The following is a 19,117-nucleotide window of genomic DNA, read 5'->3' on the forward strand; positions in this document are numbered from 1 at the left end:
AAAATCACCACGCGTTATTTATAACTCGCTCACTTACTCTAACTCAGAGGTCAACGACATTACCTTTCCTTCATGAATCACATGCCCTCACAACAAAAGAGTGTAGTTCCACACACAATAGACATTAAGAACAATTGGGAACTTAAGATAGAAAGAGTTCACTCACTCTCAGAAACAATATTCATATGCCACAAAAGTTGTACCATAGGCTTGCCCGTAGTGTACTGCTCAACTAAACGAGCTCATTCAGTCAAAGATCAAATAGGACTTTAATTGGTTGTAATGTAGGTTGCGGGACGGGTAGGATACATTTAGATAAAAGAGTTACTACACCTCCCTAAACATTTTAATACATACAATTTAACATTCAAAATCCCACATTTATGTCAAACCATAACTCCACATTTACATCATTATACATTAACTCACACTTCTTTAAGCACAGTTATAGCAAGAGTTACCACTTATCAATGAATATTTTTCACAACAATACAATTATTTTTTTCTTTTCTTTCTCAATTCAAGTGGCTCTTACTTTTTCAAAACAGTGCACTTTTTTCCTTATTTCATTAGTTTCACTCAAAAACCAACCAATCACCCCACACTTCAACTTTTGCAAAGTTCATAACAAAGTTAAGTGCTCACGAGAGGTACAAGGTTCAAATATATGGTCAATTCAAACAAATGAGTAGGGCTTGCAATGTGGTTGCCAAAGAAACAGGATTACAGGTTCAACGGGGTTAACTAAGATACATCACAATTAGGTGGGTAATAACATATAATTGGCTCAACAAAGAAACGCCTATATCACTTCCTAGACTCAATAAAACTACCATTTCGCGTTGCAAACACACGGGGCAAGTTCTAGACATCAAATGCAATGCACAGAATACAACAAAACCTCACACACACATGGCACATAACTCACTCAGGATTGGACTATCAAGACGCTCTAGTCCAAGAAGTTAAGCAAAGTTAAAATTATACAATTTAAAGTACTTATGCAAGAGTCAAAATCTGAGCCTAAGCCTCACAACTAAAGCACTCATTATTCTCAAGGCATAATCAAGTCAAGAGATATTGCTTTCAATTCAGTACAAGGGTTCCTACACCTAACAAAAATAAAAACTAACTACACCTGATTCAAACAAAACCCTTGGAAAAGAACCGCGGCACAAAGAACAACCAAGGGGAAGTTATTACAATACCTAACAAAAGAAAATCTTTTTGTCTTTTTCTTTCGACTTTAATCCCTCAAGAAACCTGTCGAATGATATCCATAGTCGGGAAAAGTCAGAAATTTTAAATTTTTATGTTTTTTCTCATTTTTCTATCTCTAAATACTAAAACAACAAAACTAACAAAACTAAATTACTAACACATATACACAAAACATACAATTTTCCCCACCTCATACTTTAAGTTGTGGCATGTCCCCATGACACACAATTAAAAGACATGCCACACAATTAAAAAGCATAGGGTAAAGGAAACTTTCCTGAATTTTCAGTCGGAGTCTGAGTCGAAGTCGGGCTCCATTCTACGCACCCGAACCAATGAACACATCCATGCAGACAGCTTCTTCTCCGCCTTCTTAGGGTACACCCCACACTTATCTTTCTCAATCACTGGGACCTTCGCATTCACACTTTTCACTCTCCACTCAATACTTGTAGCTGGCTTCTCCTTTTTCACTCCAGTTGCTACATTCATCTCAAATGTCATCGTCTCCTCACCCACTCTAAGCATGAGTTTTCTATCATGTATATCCAGTATAGCTCTACCCGTTGCTAAAAATGGTCTTCCCATGGTTAGGGCTTTCTCCTTGTTTTCCTCCATATTTACCACTATGAAATCTACAGGAAAGTCGAACTTATCTACCCGAACTAATACATCTTTCACTATCCCCTCGGGTATTATAGTTGTTTGGTCTGTCAGCTGCAGAGATATTGGTGCAGACCTTATCCTCCAAGCTCATTCTCTAGTTTTCTGTAAATAGACAAAGGCATTAAATTAATTGAGGCACCAGAATCACACAAAGACTTATCAAAATTAAGAGTGCCTAATGAGCAAGGTATAATAAAACTCCATGGATCTCCACACTTTTATGAGAGTTTGTTTTGCAAGATTGCGCTGCAATGCTCTGTGAGATTGACCATTGAGGTCTATTCTATCTCCCTCTTCTTTGTCAGGATTTCCTTCAAGAACTTAGCATAAGCTGGCATTTGGGAGAGAATTTCAGTAAATGGAAAATTTACATTAACTTGTTTCAACATATCCAGAAATCTCTCAAATTGCTTGTCCAGCTTCTCTCTATAAAGCTTTTGGGAAAAAGGTAAAGCAGGCATGTGCTTGCTCACATCATCAGATTCCCCCCTTCTTGAAGTTTTCTCCTTCTTCTTTTTCTCAACTCCCCTCTTGCCTTTCTTCTTCTCAGTATTTTTATCATCTTCAATTTTCAGCTCCTTCCCACTTTCTTTTTCAGGCGCAGCTTCTTTGTGAATTGGAGTGGGATCTTTCAACACATGTCCGCTTCTCAAGGTTACAATATTTACTATTTCTTTGGGATTCTTTTCAGTATCAGCTGGCAGAGTACCTGAGATTCTCTCAGATAATATAGTTGCAATTTGTCCCACTTGTCTCTCCAAGTTACGCAAACCTGTCCAAAGTTCTTTGATAGCTGCACCATGAGCATCTAATCTCTCATCAGTCTTGACAACGAAGGATTTCATCAGATCTTCTAACCCAGACTGAATTGGTTATTGAGGCTGAAACTGCGGCCTCGGCTAATTCACAAAACCAAGAGCTCCTTGAAATCTGGAGTTATTTTGTTGCCATGCATTTGTAGTATTCCCAAGTGAACTCCATGAAAAATCAGGGTGTTTCTAACCCATTGGATTAAAGTTATAATTCCCCACATCATTTACTTCCTCAGATGAGGCTTGATACTCATGGGTAGGGTATCCTCTTCCACATATATCATATGCTGCATGAGGCTCATTATGTATCGAAGCTAAGGTCAGCTTCCTTATCTCCTTCGCCATGGCATCAAGCTGTACCTGCACAGATGTGTTAGCATCAACCTGGTGAACACCATTCAACCTTCTTCTTTCAGCAATTTAAGAGGGCCATTGATTTGCATCTTCAAACAATTCATCGAGAATAATGACTATCTCCTCTGGTGTCTTCTTCATCAACGGACCTCCAGCTGCGTTGCTCAATGTTCTGCGTGAAGCCGGTATCAATCCATCCCAAAAATTCTGGAGTTAAATCCAGAGTTCAATTCCGTTATGTTGACACTTTCGCGCTATCTCCTTAAACCTCTCCTAAGCTTCAAACACAGTTTCAGTCTCATTCTGACAGAAGTTATGGATTTCTCTTCTAAACTTGCCTGTTTTAGGTGAGGAGAAAAATTTAGTAAGAAATTTTTTGGTCATCTCCTCCCATGTTCTAATCGATCCCTGGGGCAAACTTTGAAGACAATGCTTTGCATCATCTTTAAATGTGAAGGGGAATGCCCTTAGGTAAACTGCATCTTGAATGGTTGTTGTTCTTGTTTCCTTATTTCTTTAAATTTGTGATTTGATCATAATTGGTTACTTGTTGTCTTATCACATGTACTCTCTTATTGTCATTTATTGCTTTATTTCAGCTGTTAGCCCTGTATTGATAAATTGCTTTATTGTTATTTAATTGCCTTTATCTTCCGTTACTAGATTTATTATATTATGTTCAAATTTCTTCGTCTAGTAGGTGTCTTGACCTGACCTCGTCACTACTCTATCGAGGTTAGGCTTGATACTTATTGGGTACCGTTGTGTTGTACTCATGCTACAATTCTGCACATTTTTGTGCAGATCCAGGTACATCCGCTCATATCGGACGCTAGTGATTTTGATCAGTTACTCGGAGACTTCAAGGTAAACCTGCTTGACGCTCGCAGGCCTCAGAGCCACCTTCTAATTTTGGCTGTACTACTATTTACTTTCAGTTCAAAACAATATTGTATTTAGAGATTCTAAGTATATCTCTGTTAGAGCTTATGGCTCAGTTCTACCAGTTTTGGGAGATATTTGACAGCTGTACCGTTTGGATTTTATTATGATAGTTTAACAATTTAATTTGATATCTAAGTTGTTATTTCTGCTAATTCTCAATGTATGTTAGGCTTACCTAGTTTTAGAGATTAGGTGACATCACGACATCCTAAGGTGAGAATTTGGGGTCGTGACAGAACCTTACCTTCCGAGGCACAATCTCTCAAGACCAAAAAAATGCTTCTCTTGTAAAGCTGGCATGAAGCTTTTAATTGACTTTTTCGGAGTAGTGCTCTTGTAGCCAACATGGTCAATAAGATGGAACATCTCCAGAAGAACCTCCAAAGTTATTGGTTCGTTCTGTTCTTTATTGCCCCCACCTGAAGCTTTGGTTGCTCTGTCCTTCCTAGCAGGGGATTGCGCCACTACCGTCAGGATGTGGTGGTCGGAACCTCTTCGCTTTTGTTAGCGGGGGCCAATGATCCCTCTCCCGCCGTCGTGGAGGGTTTGCTACCCCTGCTTCTTCTAGTAAGAACATATAGTTCTTCCGCCATCATATTTTCTATGGCTGCAGTGGTCGTAGGTAGAGGAGCAACAACGACAACCTCATTGGTGGAGGTTATTTCGTGAACATTAGTTGAAGCATTTAGAGAAGCCATTGAAAGTTGTGATGGGAATTTGAAAAAAAATAAGAAGTAAAGACGTCAATGGTTTCTTAAGAAATACAATATAGGGTTTGAAGAATTTTAGATACGAAGTTCGAGTAAAAGGTAACAAGGACAAAGGAAGAAGGTAATTCTTATAGGCGTGGTCATCATGACCTTGGTAACCGTTGCGGCGTCATAACCCGTTAACACCCGCCACGTATCTGGGATTTTAAATGAAACTGGCTAGATGTCTTTTCAGATTCTAAAATAATGGCGATTGCGTCGTAAATCCCGCAGAAATCCTTTTGTGACACGCCAAAGATCATACCACTTTAGGACATTTCTTGAGAATTATCCAAAAAATATGGGGCTATTTGTATTGGTAAAATCTGGCTTTGACACGTGGATAAATCACACGAAGACACGATATTGCTTGAAATATGTTTATCTCGGGAATAAAATGATACCGAAACTTTGTCCCTGCAGGAAGTGTCTCTGATCCGGTAACTTCTTCCGGGGGAGATGAGAGTCATGTCCTGGTGAAGCGCCTCAAAGATGGTTCAAGAGATCCATCACTAAAGTAATAGCTCGGGATTTGACTTGGTCCTCAACTGTCCCCGAGATCTTAAAAATCCACTCATATCCACTACACCTGATATTCTTCTCATAACCGGCGAGTATCTTGGCAGTTGTTAACCACTTGGAGCTACGTGTAGAAATGAGATAAGTATGTGAACGTTAGACTTAGATTATAAATATACCCATTACCTTTTACTTGGGACTCACTTAGTTTTCTCTTAACTTGCTCATTATTCAAAGCTACTATATTCCGGTCAGGTTAGGCAGTCATTCTAACTTTACTTTACAAGTATTATGGATCACACTTTACAAGCATTGTGGACTATTACGAAGCTCAATAAGATTATTTTTCCTTTTGCTTATTTATTTTTGGTCAGATAGCTTAACTCTATGATTCATTCAAATAAACTTTAATTCATATTGCTAGTGAACTCATTAAAAATAAATTTAATTATCTCATCGTAAAATTATTTTTGGGTTAAACAATACGCTCAAACTTTCTCTAAATTCCCGTTTGAACAAGAAAGAGCACCTCCGGTATTGTTGGTAAAGCTCCTGCTCAATGACCTATCCTTTCCTTCCTCTGAACTTGGCAAATATTCCCTCTTTCTCTCTCTAAAAATCCAAGAAAAATGGCCCATTCGTGCGTGGCCACGACTTCCTCTATCTCTAAATTCAACTTCTCTTCTGATTCCTCTACTATTCCTGAAGCTTACCCTAATACCCTCCCCTTTAAGACCCTTCAGTTCAGGTACTTAGCTGAGTTCGTATATGCTTACTTATATAAATGTGAATAACGACAACACTTTCTCTAATGGTTTTGCTTTATTGATTTTGCGCAGGAATTTAAAGGTGAAGAATCGGGGAAAGAGTACAGTGAAGGCCGTGTACTCTGGAACCAACTGGGATTCTGGAATTACTTCACCAACTGGGATTTGGTCTATAAGGTTCCCCCTAGTTTCCTTTTATTCATATATTTCGGTTATTCTTATAATGGTTTGTTTTGTTGATGGGCAAGGTAAATAGGGAAGAAAAATGGGTATCTTGGTGTATGCCCCTTTTTTGGGTTGAATCAAGATAAGATATAGTGAAGAACATAGGCCTGCTTGCCTGCTCTCTAATGATACTTTTATTGTCACGTAAAATTATAATGCCACCCTGGTGTAAACTGAATTCGGCAAATATGACCATCATTCTTTGATTGCCTTGGTCGCTAATATATTCTGCTTAGGTTGTAGATAAATGATGTATTCTCGCTTTCCAACTGATAGCACAACCACCAATGCATAATACGTAGCCTATTGGTGATCTTCTTTTGTCAAGATCACATGCATAATCTGAGTTTACAAAACCAACCAGAGTGTTAGTATTTGACCCGAGCTCCAAACATGTGTTTGAAGTATCTCGCAAGTATTAGAAAATCCATTTCACAGCCATGTGTTTTTTAGGGCAAGCCATATATTAGCTTACTGAATGTCCGGATGTGTACAACCATTGCGTCCATAATATTGCCGACTACAATGGAATAAGGTACTTGTGCCATATGCCTCTCTTCTTCGTTTGATTGCAGTGACTAAGTAGCTGACAACTTAAAATGAGCAGCAAAAGAGGTATTCACTGGCTTAACATCTTTCATGCCGAGTTCTCCAAGACCTTCGCCAAATAATTCTTTTGGACCAGGAATAACTTGTTGGCTCTTCTATCTCTTTGGTAGGAAAAGTCTCTTAAGAAGATCAACACTAGAGACAATGCTAATATGTTCATGAAGCCTCTCGCAGTTGCCAAGCTACTTGAACTTGATTGACATTTATGAAGAATGATCTAGTCCATAAGAGTTTTTGCGAAGAGGTTGGAACAAATTTACAATATCAGCCAAAATTAGGCCAAGGTGAAAATTTGTAATGTCAAATGTGGCCATCTTTTGGCTTTTATAGAAGTGACATCGCTGGCCATCCTATTCTTAGCATTAGGCATGTGCCTGTTGGAGTTTCCTTGGCTGACAATATTGCTTGGAGCCAAAGAATGGTTCATGTGGTGGAGAAATTATTTGGACATTTCTTTCCTTTTGTTTTTATACAACTTGGAGCCCGAGTTTAATTTTACTCCTATAAAAGGAGAGTAATTCTTCTTACTTTAATATACCAATTAAGAGAGCAAGAAACACTTTAAGAGTGTCTTCTTTTGTGATAAAGAGTATTTCGTGAGTTGTTTTAGGAAACACTTGTGGATTTCTTTGTGAGTGTTTTCTTGAGGTTATTCTCTCAGGGTATTTGGGATTAGCACAGGCGGACCTAGGATTTCTAGTACATGGGTGCACTACTAAAAAAGGAGGAAAAAATGTATTAAGTGGGAATTGATCCCTATTCCTCTCGGTAAAAACTCAATCTTCAACCAAGTGTATCATTCAACCTTCTTGAAGCATGGGTGCCAACAGTTAATATTTATACCAATTTTAAAAAAATATGTACATAAAATATCTAATTTTGCGGAAAGACCATGGGTTCACGTGCCCCATAATTTCCCCTATAAATCCGCCTTTGGAGATTAGTTACAATATTTACTCTAATTTATACTCTTGTCGGTATAGTAAATTTTCTTCTTTCCGCTTGTGGACGTAGGTCGCATTGACTAAACCGCATTAAATTCTTGGTCTCTTTATTATCTTTATTATTATCATTTTTATAATGCTGTATTCTTATTTCCGCACTATCCTCGTTCCCGATCCTAACATATTACTATTTGACTGTTCATTTCTTTTCCATGAAGAACCTGAACTAGCAAAATATTTAATAAAAGAAAGTGATTCTCTTAAGTCAATTTCTGATTGAATTTAAGAGAGGATGTGTTATATTGTCTTTCGAATATCTTTAACAAATTCAGATAAAAATATGACATGGATATGCTTAAAGTCTTGGCAGGTTTTTTTAATTCAGGAATCAGAGATTTTTTCTTTTAACAACTGGTTGTACACACCCATTTATGTCTAGGAAAATGAAGAGTCTATATTTCATAGATGGCGAGGGAAAAAAATCGGTCCTGTTGACTTTTGAATCTCATAATTGTTAAGAATCTGATGTTAATGACTTAATTGTGCTATCGTTCTTAAGAATATCATAGAAAGAAGTTATTTCTTACACATTTGCTTGGTGTACGACATTTGCAGAGATGACTTGCAAGTGCCATCATCGCCCTATTTTCCTGCTTATGCCCAAGGTCAAGGACCACCTCCAATGGTGCAAGAGCGGTTTATGAGTGTGATCAGCCAGCTCTTCCAATATGTATGCATTCTTTTTCCTTATTATTTCTTCAGTTTTGACTGCAAAGTTTGATGTACTTGCTAAATTTTATTACTCTATAAGAAAATTGTAGTTGCTCAAACTTATTTTGTTGTGTTGTTGAATCTTAGAGGATCATACGATGTGGTGGGGCAGTTGATGATGATATGGCAAATATTATAGTTGCGCAGCTTCTCTATCTTGACGCTGTTGATCCAACAAAGGTATATTTTTGGACCGTATCTTTATACCCCCCCCCCTCCTCTTACATTGGATAGTCTTAGTTTAAGTATCGGATGTTGTGGAATATATCTGAATGAGAATCTGCTTGAAGCATTCCTTCTTTATAGGTATTAATGCTCTCTGTCAGTTTAATTCTTTTGTGATTTCGTTGATCACATATGTTCTGTTTGCTGCTTCGTTGCTTGGACAACTTCTGGAGTCCTTGTAGCTTCCGAGCTGGAATACTCGGAATGACATGCCACATATAGTATGGATCTAGCCTACTAAAGCCCTAGTTGTTTATGTAGCCAATGGGTGAACAAATTTAAGGGAATGATGTGGAATTTCCACCTTCTCCTCTTTCTCTTGGTCTGCATCTTTTGATACTTGAAGCTCTTTCATGATGCCTTACAAGGATTCACCCTTGATCAGCTCCGTCTCAAATGGGGTAAAAAGCTTGCCTTGTATTAAATAAGAAAAAAAAGAAGTAAAGCGACCTTCTATTACAATTAGCATGCTGAGATTCTCTGACTTTTACCGTGCAGCTTTGCATCATTACAGCAAGTAATTGTGTAACTTGTCTGTAGGGGCATCCTTAATAAGATTTTATTTTTTCCACTGTTTTTATTACTAAACTTCCGCATTACATCCTTTTGTTTTCCTTTTATTATTGCTTCTATATTTTCCCTAAACCAACTCTTGACCTCCTTAATTTACTAAACAGGATATTGTCATGTATGTCAACTCTCCAGGAGGGTCAGTTACAGCAGGTACTTTCAAGTGTTCCCAATCAAACTCATTTGTTATTATCTACTTTTGTAACCTAAGTTGCTCGGACTCTTCACTTTCAATGCCGCACCCGTGTCGACACGACGTGGGTGTGGGTATGGGTGTGGGATCCGTGTTGGATCTGGTCAACCGATTTTGGGTACTTTGACCAAAATCAACGGAGAAATTTGGGACAGATACAATGATTTTTGAAAACAAATCAAAAGCTAGGGTGATATGGAAGAAAATGGAATACACTGTATATATAAATTTCTATGTCAGTCCTTTTCCTTTTATCTCCTTCTAAAATTCTACTCTTGTTCAATATTTTCTCCTTCTCGGAATACCTTGTAAGTTTTCCACATAATGTCTCATAATTTAGACATATTTTTATAACTCTATTTTTAAATAATTGAATTATTTTTAGCCGAATCCCCGCACCCGTATCCGTACCTGGATCTGTACCTCCGAATCTTTAAATTTAGATCATGAAGGATCTGACCTCTAGATTCGCACCCGTATCGGACACCCGCACCCGAGTCCGAGGCTCCGAGCAACTTAGTCTGTAACTATTCCAACTTCTAGCTTATGTTGCATAGAGTTGGACTATGGCACCATCTTAACGTGCTGTTTTATTTCATGATTCATCAAGTTTCATCCATATTTTATTATATCAGGAATGGCCATTTTTGATACCATGCGGCATATTCGGCCTGATGTCTCCACCGTTTGTGTTGGACTCGCTGCGAGGTGCTGAGTTGATTTGCTTTACTTTTGTACTTTATGTATCTTTTTTTAGAATATGATTTTTTCCGTCCCTATTGCTTAACATAATATGCATATTCTCCCTTATTATCCTTTAGTTTTTGGTATTGCACCTGAATTTGGTATCCTTGACCACTGCCAGAATCTTGTGGTAAAATTGGAATCAACTCTTAAACCCAATGTTACACTCCCTTTATGTATTACCTCTCACCCTTCTTTGCTGCTGCTAGTCAAAGTTAAGAGTACCACCGGACATAGTACCGCTGTTTCAATGGTTAAATATGTTCGTGGTATTTTGTCAGATTTAGCTCTATTATTTAAATATGATATATAAACTTATACATCTCCAAAATAATTTAATCATAATTCATCACATTATATAAAGTCTCACATGCAATCAACTAACTTAACAGGTGATATGCAATGACTAAGGGCGTGTTGGATATGAAGGAAAATATTTTTTAATTTTTCCATTTTTGGTTGACTTGAATGTTCTGAAAAATATTTTCATTATGACTTCCTTACCTAGAAGAGAAAAAATATTTTTCAAAACTCTCTTTCAATCTTCCCCAACTCCCCCCACCCCTCCTTTGCTCGCCCTCAGACCTCGAGACCCATAACCTAAACCTAAAGGTCAAGGGGTTGGGGTCCGAGGTTAGGATTGGGGTAAGGGTTGGGATCCGTGTCGGGGTTAATGTTGGGGATCAAGGTTCTGGGTCGAGTTCCGGTTCGGGATTGGAGTTGGGAACGAGATTGGAGGTTGGGGTCAGGGTTTGAGTCGGGATCGGGATTGAGGTTTGGGGTCGACTGTCGGATTAAAGATTCAGGGTTGCGGTTGGGATCAGGGTCAGGGATCATGGGTCGAAGTTGGGATCAAAGTTCGAGGTCGGGGTCAGTATTTAGGGTCGGGACACAGTGTTTGGGGTCGGGGGTCGGTGTTTTGGGGTATGGGGGCGAGGTTTTCGTACCCCGATCCCGGTCCCAAATCCAATCTCGAACCCCTACCCCAAACCCTAACCTTAAACCTGAACCCAGACCCCAAACCCTGACCTTGAACCCGAACCCCGGTCATTGATCCCAATCCTGACCCCCGTCACTGATCCAGAGACTCAAACCTGACCCCCATCATCGTTTGTGACGTCGAACCCTGACCCTGAACCCTGACCACGAACCTTGTTTCCGACCCCTATTACCGATTCCGTACCCCGACCCTCATTGCCGATCCTTACCCGACCTTGAACCCCTATCTGACCTAGACCCTTACTCTCGACCTCAACCTTGGACCCAGACCCCCACCGCTCCGCTCCCCCCGCCCTCACCCATTTAGTCTCTTATAGTGTGTGCCTATATTATATATTTTCCAAACAATACTTTCTTCTAACTAACCAAACACCAGAAAATAAGAAAAACACTTATTTTTCAAAAAAATATTTTCCAGAAAAACATTTTCCTACATACCAAACACACCCTAGGTTAAAATTAGTTTAGGTTGAAGGCAAAATGAAGTACCAAATCTAGAAACTTATGTAATAAATCATAGAGATATTTAGGCTCACAGGTGAAAAGAAATTTAAAAAAAAATATTAGGTAAAGTAACAAAAATCAACAGTTATTTCACCAAAGCCAAGAAAAATTCTCAAAGATATGACCTTCAATTTCAATTTCCTGATTTATTCTCTTTAAACCAAGATTAGCTCTAAAATTGTCTGAGCCTCAAGACCTCACCCGGTTGATTTCAGTTCCACCAGAGATCTCCTGACATAAAATCAAATGATCATGGTAACTTCTTTTGCTTGGTACAAGAGGTTCCTCCAGCAACTGTGATATTGATAACTCGAGCTCTTGTTCCCCGTCACCTCAGCCTGCCAATGTATCTTCCCATCTGGGGAAGTTGCAGGAGAGGATGGTGGATTTGTTGGTTTCAGTTTGTTCAACTGTGATAAAATGCATATATTATGGTTTTGTTGATTCATTTCACTTTACTTTTGCTTGAACTTTGACTAGCTTCTAATCCTTTTATACTAGTATCAATTAGCTTGGCATCTTTTAGGGAAGGCAGAGGCGCAGTGTGGGGCAGGTGTGGGTTGTGCTCAACCCGCAAAAAATTTCAACCCACCACAACCTACTCCGCGTAGAATTTTTCTGTGATTTCAACCCGCACCGCCTCACCCCGCATAAACCCACGCTGGCTCGCCCTGCTTAAATTTTTTTTTTCTTCTCTAATTTGTTATTTACATATGAGTAGTTTACTGTGAGTATTATGTATTTGAAAGGCTAACCTTTTAGGAACGGAATTATTATTTTGGTATAAACTAAAGTTATAAAGTGGGTCTTGTATTTAAGAGTGAACAGACTTTGTCTTCAGTGGAAACTTTTTACATGATCAAATTGAACTAGAGATGAAATTGTTTTTAACCTACTTTTATTTATGCCATTTGATGACAAAGTTTAAACATACATGATCGAAGTATCAGAGAAAGAGATAAGTCAGATATTTTTACGACGTTTCGACATAAATGTAATAATTCAGATCTTTGCGAAAATCAGAAAAGAGTTGGAAATTCAAATTGTATTCATCTATTGAGGGAATATGTGGAAAAATATGCAATTTTGTTTTATTTCTTATTCAGTAAAAAATAGAGAAGAAAACTGTACTAACAAAGTAAAATTGGATTCTAATTTACATTCAACATAGTGTTTCCAATTAGTTATGATTAAGAACTTTTATGTTCAACATATTGTTTCCAGTTAGTTCTCATTTAACAGCTTGTAACTTGTAAGCATATTCTCAAATTTAACTATTTGGTTCTTTTTTAATTTGTTTTATTAAAATTAACAAAAATAAATTAGCTTCTTACTCAATTGGTTAACTATGTAAAATATTAAGAATATGTTAAAATTAAATCACATTATTATTTTATTTGAACTACTTGAAGCTGTGTAAACTACTTTTATTTTGAAAGAGGAAGGAGAATAATTTTTTGACATCGGGAAATATTTTACTGAATCCATCAATATGTCGTTTTGCCGTTTTGGTTTCGGTTCTGGAACCATACTTTAATTATAATTGTTGACTAACAACAAATCATATTCATGCCCCTAGGTCAAAAGTTCGAGGCTGGAGGTTGCCAACCAAAAACAAATCCTAAAATGGTTGAGAATATAAAACTCAAAAGCTGTAAAAAGATTGTTTTCTCACATGTAAGAGTTCTCTCAAATGGATCTTCCCAAAGCCCAGACATGTCAGCTGTGAGGTGAAATTTCAGCAATTTGTTTCAACCGCAACCTGCCCCACCCCGTTTTCGATTTCAAAAATATTTCTTTGAACCCACCCCGTCCCGTTGCCATCCCTATTTAAACACTAAACTAGCGTACAAAGTGGAAGCACAGTCCACGTAAGCTCTGGGTAAGTTGGTGCGATTTGCTGGTTGTTTTGGACTTATTCGGATGGGAGAGGATGAGGGGCTGGGTAAAAAAGAAGTGGGGCTAGGAGTAGCAATGGCTAGAACGGAATATTAGGCTATTTACTCATCATATATAATAGCTTCTCCTATCTCTGATGCCAGCGATCAGAGAGTAGAAGTTCAAATAGCTGCCTCTATGCTTAAAAGTTTTCTTTCTGACCATAAATGACGTTAAAAGGAAGTACTAATACATTGGACAATTTGAACTTTAGGATGCTAGTCAAGAAATGTGATAGGAAGAATTCAAGAGTTGGGCTTGGGTACCACCGAGCACATGTAGTGCTTGATAATGTTCATTTTTTATTGGCTCCACCACATCTTATTTGTAAACAAGGATGGCCTTGTGGAAGTTGCATGCACTAAGTTTATATTACAAAGTTTGTAGCAAATGCACTTGGAATCAGTTTGATTGATTGAGTATTTAAAGTGGAGACTTTAAATTAGTTTCTATTTTCTATAAATAACTGGCAGTTGAAATTTTCCTTGTTTACGGATGTGTTGCTGTCTTAATTAGTTTTAAAATTTAAAAGTTGTCTTAATTAGTTAATCGACTTTGCAGTATGGGGGCTTTTCTTCTTAGCGCTGGCACCAAAGGTAAATTGAATTTCTCATTCATGGATGAAGAGTCTTTCTTCATGCTGAATATCACTGTGTTCTGAACTCGTGACATTGTTTTCCCATGAAGGTAAGAGATATAGCCTGCCAAACTCGAGGATAATGATTCACCAACCTCTTGGTGGTGCACAAGGCGGGCAAACTGATATAGACATTCAGGTAAACATAATCTCTTTCATTCAACACTATCCTATTTCAGAATGTTACCTCTAGAACGCAACATTTCGGAGACATGTGGTTATATGGTCCTGGGTCTGACTTCTGAATCTCCATCCTCTAAAAGGGAAAAAAATTCCCCTCCGTTTCTACTCTATTTCTCTCTTTTTCATACTTTCTCTTTTCCAAACATCATGCAATATCAGTTTTCTAATTTGGAACTTTACGACATTATCAGAAGAAGTTGTCAAATGCACTTATATGACTGATGAGTTCAAATCTTCAAAGAGTTGAATTTTATCTACAATTTTAGCCAAATCTAAATATCTAACAAATTTCAGTGATCCCTCAACACCCATGTCGACACAAAGTACATAAATGAGTACACAGATCAGTGATTGGCCATGGGGTAACCAATAAGCAGTAAGAGAAAAGGCAACACTTAACTTAAAAAAAGAAGAGCGGAGGGGAGGAAAAACTCAAGACTATGGAAAAAATAGATACTTGGCCTAGTTATAATGCTATATACTTGAAGCTATTATGTTACAAAATTGTTGTCAGGATCAAAATCAATAGTTTTAATTTTTTTGCTGCATGCTCTGTTAACCATGTTGATCAAATCCATGGACAATATGCTATTACTGTATTGTGAGCTACACAACAGTGAAGCTATGACATAGAGAGGCTATGGATAATATAAACTCATAGGCGAAGCTCAAGCTTTTAGGGCTTAAGCTATGGTCTGGACCAACTTTCACATTTCATGTGTTTCCATCTGTGAACCCCAAATTCTTCCCCTTAATGTTGGTTTGCTTGAGTATTGAACTTTTATTCTGGATTATTAGATTCTGTTTTATAACTTGCCTTTTAGACTTGAAAATGGGCGTTCTCAAAATTTTACTGCAAGAAGTCCTTTTTACAATATAATTTGTACCATATACTGACAAAAGGTAAATTCATGTACAGCAATTGACGATAGAATATTGATGGAAATTTTGAATTTTTATTTCATTTTGAAAATGTCCGAACAGCTGGTAACATGGACAACTTTTGGTGCTGAAATGATTCCATAAAGTTTTTGAACCCAAACCTTATGTATTTTGCCATTCAATCCCATTGGAAGCTTAAGTTTCCAGCTTGTGGGTGCAAGTTGATCAAGGATCATCTCATTTTCTTCTCGCACTCTGGTGCAGTAAACGCATTTCAGCTTCTCATCAATGAGCAAGCAACTTGAGATGATCTAATGTCAAATCCTATATTTTCATGGTACATTCTATTACATTATTTTCTTAGCATGTGGTTAGATTGGCAAAATGGAACACCTGCACCTAAACTAATGCTTGTACCGATTTCCAGGCTAATGAGATGTTGCATCACAAAGCAAATCTGAATGGGTACCTTGCCTACCATACTGGTCAAAGCCTTGAGAAGATCAACCAAGATACTGATCGTGATTTTTTCATGAGTGCAAAGGAAGCTAAAGAGTATGGGCTTATTGATGGAGTCATCTTGAACCCCATGAAAGCCCTTCAACCATTAGCAGCAGCTGCTGAACAATAGTAGTTGAATTTTATCTCAAGATGTCGAATTTCTTCTTACACTTTGGCGATGTTACTGGTAGACATGGTTAGAGAGATCACCATTGATTAGTAAGTTCTACATTGAGCCTGTATTGCAGCTGCAAAAAGCTATTGTATACGAAATGTGAAACGCTTCAGAAATCCTCTTCATGTCTTTTTTTTCTGGGGAGGAGTTATCTTTTCCCCTTGTTGTTTCTACGTCTGTGTTTAATTTCGAGTTGTATCTGTCTTCACAGCTTTCCCTAACATTTGTCTGCATGGTGTGTGTATAATAGACATTCATTCACGTGTTGAAGATTACAAGAGTAGCTTGTTTCCTGGCCTAACTCGACCATGTACATTTTAAACGAGGCAAGTAACGAGTTGGCGAAGTGCACGGATATTCATTGTTTGAGCTGCTATTTAAGTTTCAACAAGGGTTGGTAAATTATTTAAATTTTAAAGCTTAGCCAATTACATAAAATAAAATAAAAAAAGGACAACTCGCTTCTCTTCTTCTCTTTCTCGCTTCTTCTGTTTTACCTTTTGTCTTTTTCTTGAACATCACATAACATTTCTGCCAAAGAACTTATTCCCTTTTTTCAGTAATTCAAAAATTGACACAACTTCATTCATATACACCTTAAACAATGACAGTTTTTGTTGTCTCTCTCATCGCAAAGACCCAAACTCAATTAGACTCCTCCTCTTCCAGTCACAACGAAAGCTTGAAAATATTGACTTTAATTACCCTGCACAATAAACATATACTTACACGCTTAAAATATATCGTTTGAACTTCATGACACAATGTCCTGAAATTTTGAACTGAAAAGTTAAATTTCAGGATATAGCGCCCTGAAGTTTAAACTGGAAAAACTGACCTTAAAGATACAATGTCCTGAAGTTTAAAGCTGAAAATCTGAATTTCAGGATACAATATCCTAAAATTTTGAACTAAAAATTGAACTTAGGATGCTTATGGTGTCCTGGAGTTTTGAACTAAAAAATCGAACTTCAGGATACGACCGTCCTATAGTTTTGAACTGAAAAATTAAATTTCAAAACACAAAGAAGAAGCAATATCCACCTATTTTTTTTTAATTGTGGCTAAACACTAAATAATTTGCAAGTATTGGATAAAACTTAAATAGCAGTAAATAAAAGGCTACCGGGTGACATTTCCACGTAATGATTGCACGTTGGACTTGAACCTGAACGTTCTTGGGCGAAGTGCAGTAATAGCCACTATTAAGCCCGCTATTTAAAATATATTCATAATTTACAATATATTTAAAGATTAGTCAATTCACCCAAACTTTAGGACTAAGTATCCTGAATTTGAAAATTCAGGACTTAGTGTCCTGAATTTTTGAGCTGCTAATTTGAAATTCAGGACTAAGTGTCCTGAATTTTTGAACTACTAATTTAAAATTTAGGACATAAGATTCGAACTTTAGGACATGATGTCCTGAAGTTTGAATTTTGAGGTTTAAACTATACCTGTTAATCGGGCCTGGCTGACCCGTTTACAATCCGGTTCAGCCCGGGTCAGCCCGGTATTGTAGCGTGGGGGGCGGGCTGGGACGGGTTGGGCGGGGAGCGGTTTTCAAACGAACAGTTTTTTGATATCGGTGCACCGGAACCCGCTAAGCCCGTTAACGGGCTACAGCCCGGTTCAGCTCATTTTTTAACGTTTTTTTTTGGATCGTTGCCAACGATCAAATTAAAATATTATAAATTATCCTACTATTGCAAATGGTTTAGTTCATATTGCTCAAATTTCTCTTTTACTACATAATTTGAAGAAGAAAGAAAGATATACTTCTGTTGTTGAATCTATGCTAGATAAGTTTAAAAAATATTTCTACCTAATTTCCCCTATTTACCTAATTGGTACTATTTTAAACCTTTCTATCAAAATGGTCACTTGTCGCCAATTAATCACTATTTTATATTCTTATATGGATATTGGACCAACTGAAACTCCTGATATTGACACTTGTATTTCTGCTCTACACAAACATTTAGAAATATTATATAATTATTATGCTAACATTGTTGATGCTTCTTCTGTTGTAGATGCAAATATTCCTTCTTCTGTAGCAACGCTTTGGAAATTCTAGTGTGCTTCAGAGATTGGATAAGATCAGAACGGCGAAATCAAGGGCGTGACGAGGTAGATGAAGTGGAGGACCAAGAAATTGGAGATATAATGGTTTATGGTTCTGATTCAACCAATGCCGGAAACCAAGAACCTCATGCTGACATGGATGAACTTACAAAAATGATGCAAAGCATATGATGTACTATTTTTTTTTTAAATATAATTATTGTAAACTTTTAATTTGCAAGTTCAAAAAAAATAAAATCAAAAAAGAACTTGCAACTTAATTTGAAGTATTATATATTATTCAATAAAAATATCAAATGAAAGTCTTCGGAGCTTGATCCTTACATATTGCCTATTGGTCTTATTAAATAATTTTTTGTAGCCACTTACTTTCAACTTTCAATTTTAAAATTATAAAATTTAAATTTCAAATTTAAAACTTTAAACTTCAAAGTTTAATTCTAAGCCTTAAAAGTTTGCAAATACTTAAGTATCAATAACATTGAATAAGAAAAATAAAATTTACTTTAAAAAAAAAATACACGGCCCCCTAACAGCCCTCTAAGTCCGAACCCGGACGGACAAAAAAAACTCCGAAAAAGTACAGCCCGCTAATAGCCCGCAACGTTAAACGGACGGGCTGTTCTTTTGTATCCAGCCCGTCCCAGCCCCGCCCTTTATACACCCATAGTTTAAACTCTAGGATGCCGTGTCCTAAAATTTAAGCAAAATTGACTAATCTTTAAATACATTATAAACCGTGGATATATTTTAAATAACATGTTTAAAATGACTACCCGGTGTCAACCTAATCTAGGCCTTTCAGCAAAATACATAGAGTGCTAATGTATAGCTCAAAATAATCAGAGTTTAAAGTTGGGAATCTTACCTAAATGTCCTAAATGAGGTCTAACTTA

General features: G+C 37.3%; 1 protein-coding gene across 1 annotated transcript; it reads left to right on the forward strand.

Annotated features, from left to right (window-relative positions):
• Positions 1-5,738: 5,738 nt before the first annotated feature.
• On the forward strand, positions 5,739-16,434 carry LOC104085950 (ATP-dependent Clp protease proteolytic subunit 5, chloroplastic-like). The gene is made up of 9 exons (XM_009590072.4): positions 5,739-6,014; positions 6,106-6,210; positions 8,427-8,541; positions 8,670-8,762; positions 9,485-9,530; positions 10,206-10,278; positions 14,317-14,351; positions 14,443-14,531; positions 15,885-16,434. Exons 1-9 carry the CDS (start codon positions 5,896-5,898, stop codon positions 16,086-16,088), a joined length of 879 nt encoding a protein of 292 aa, XP_009588367.1. The 5' UTR covers positions 5,739-5,895; the 3' UTR covers positions 16,089-16,434.
• Positions 16,435-19,117: the final 2,683 nt, after the last annotated feature.

The sequence above is a fragment of the Nicotiana tomentosiformis genome, chromosome 12 (genome assembly GCF_000390325.3).
Source record: "Nicotiana tomentosiformis chromosome 12, ASM39032v3, whole genome shotgun sequence".
Lineage (NCBI taxonomy): Eukaryota > Viridiplantae > Streptophyta > Magnoliopsida > Solanales > Solanaceae > Nicotiana > Nicotiana tomentosiformis.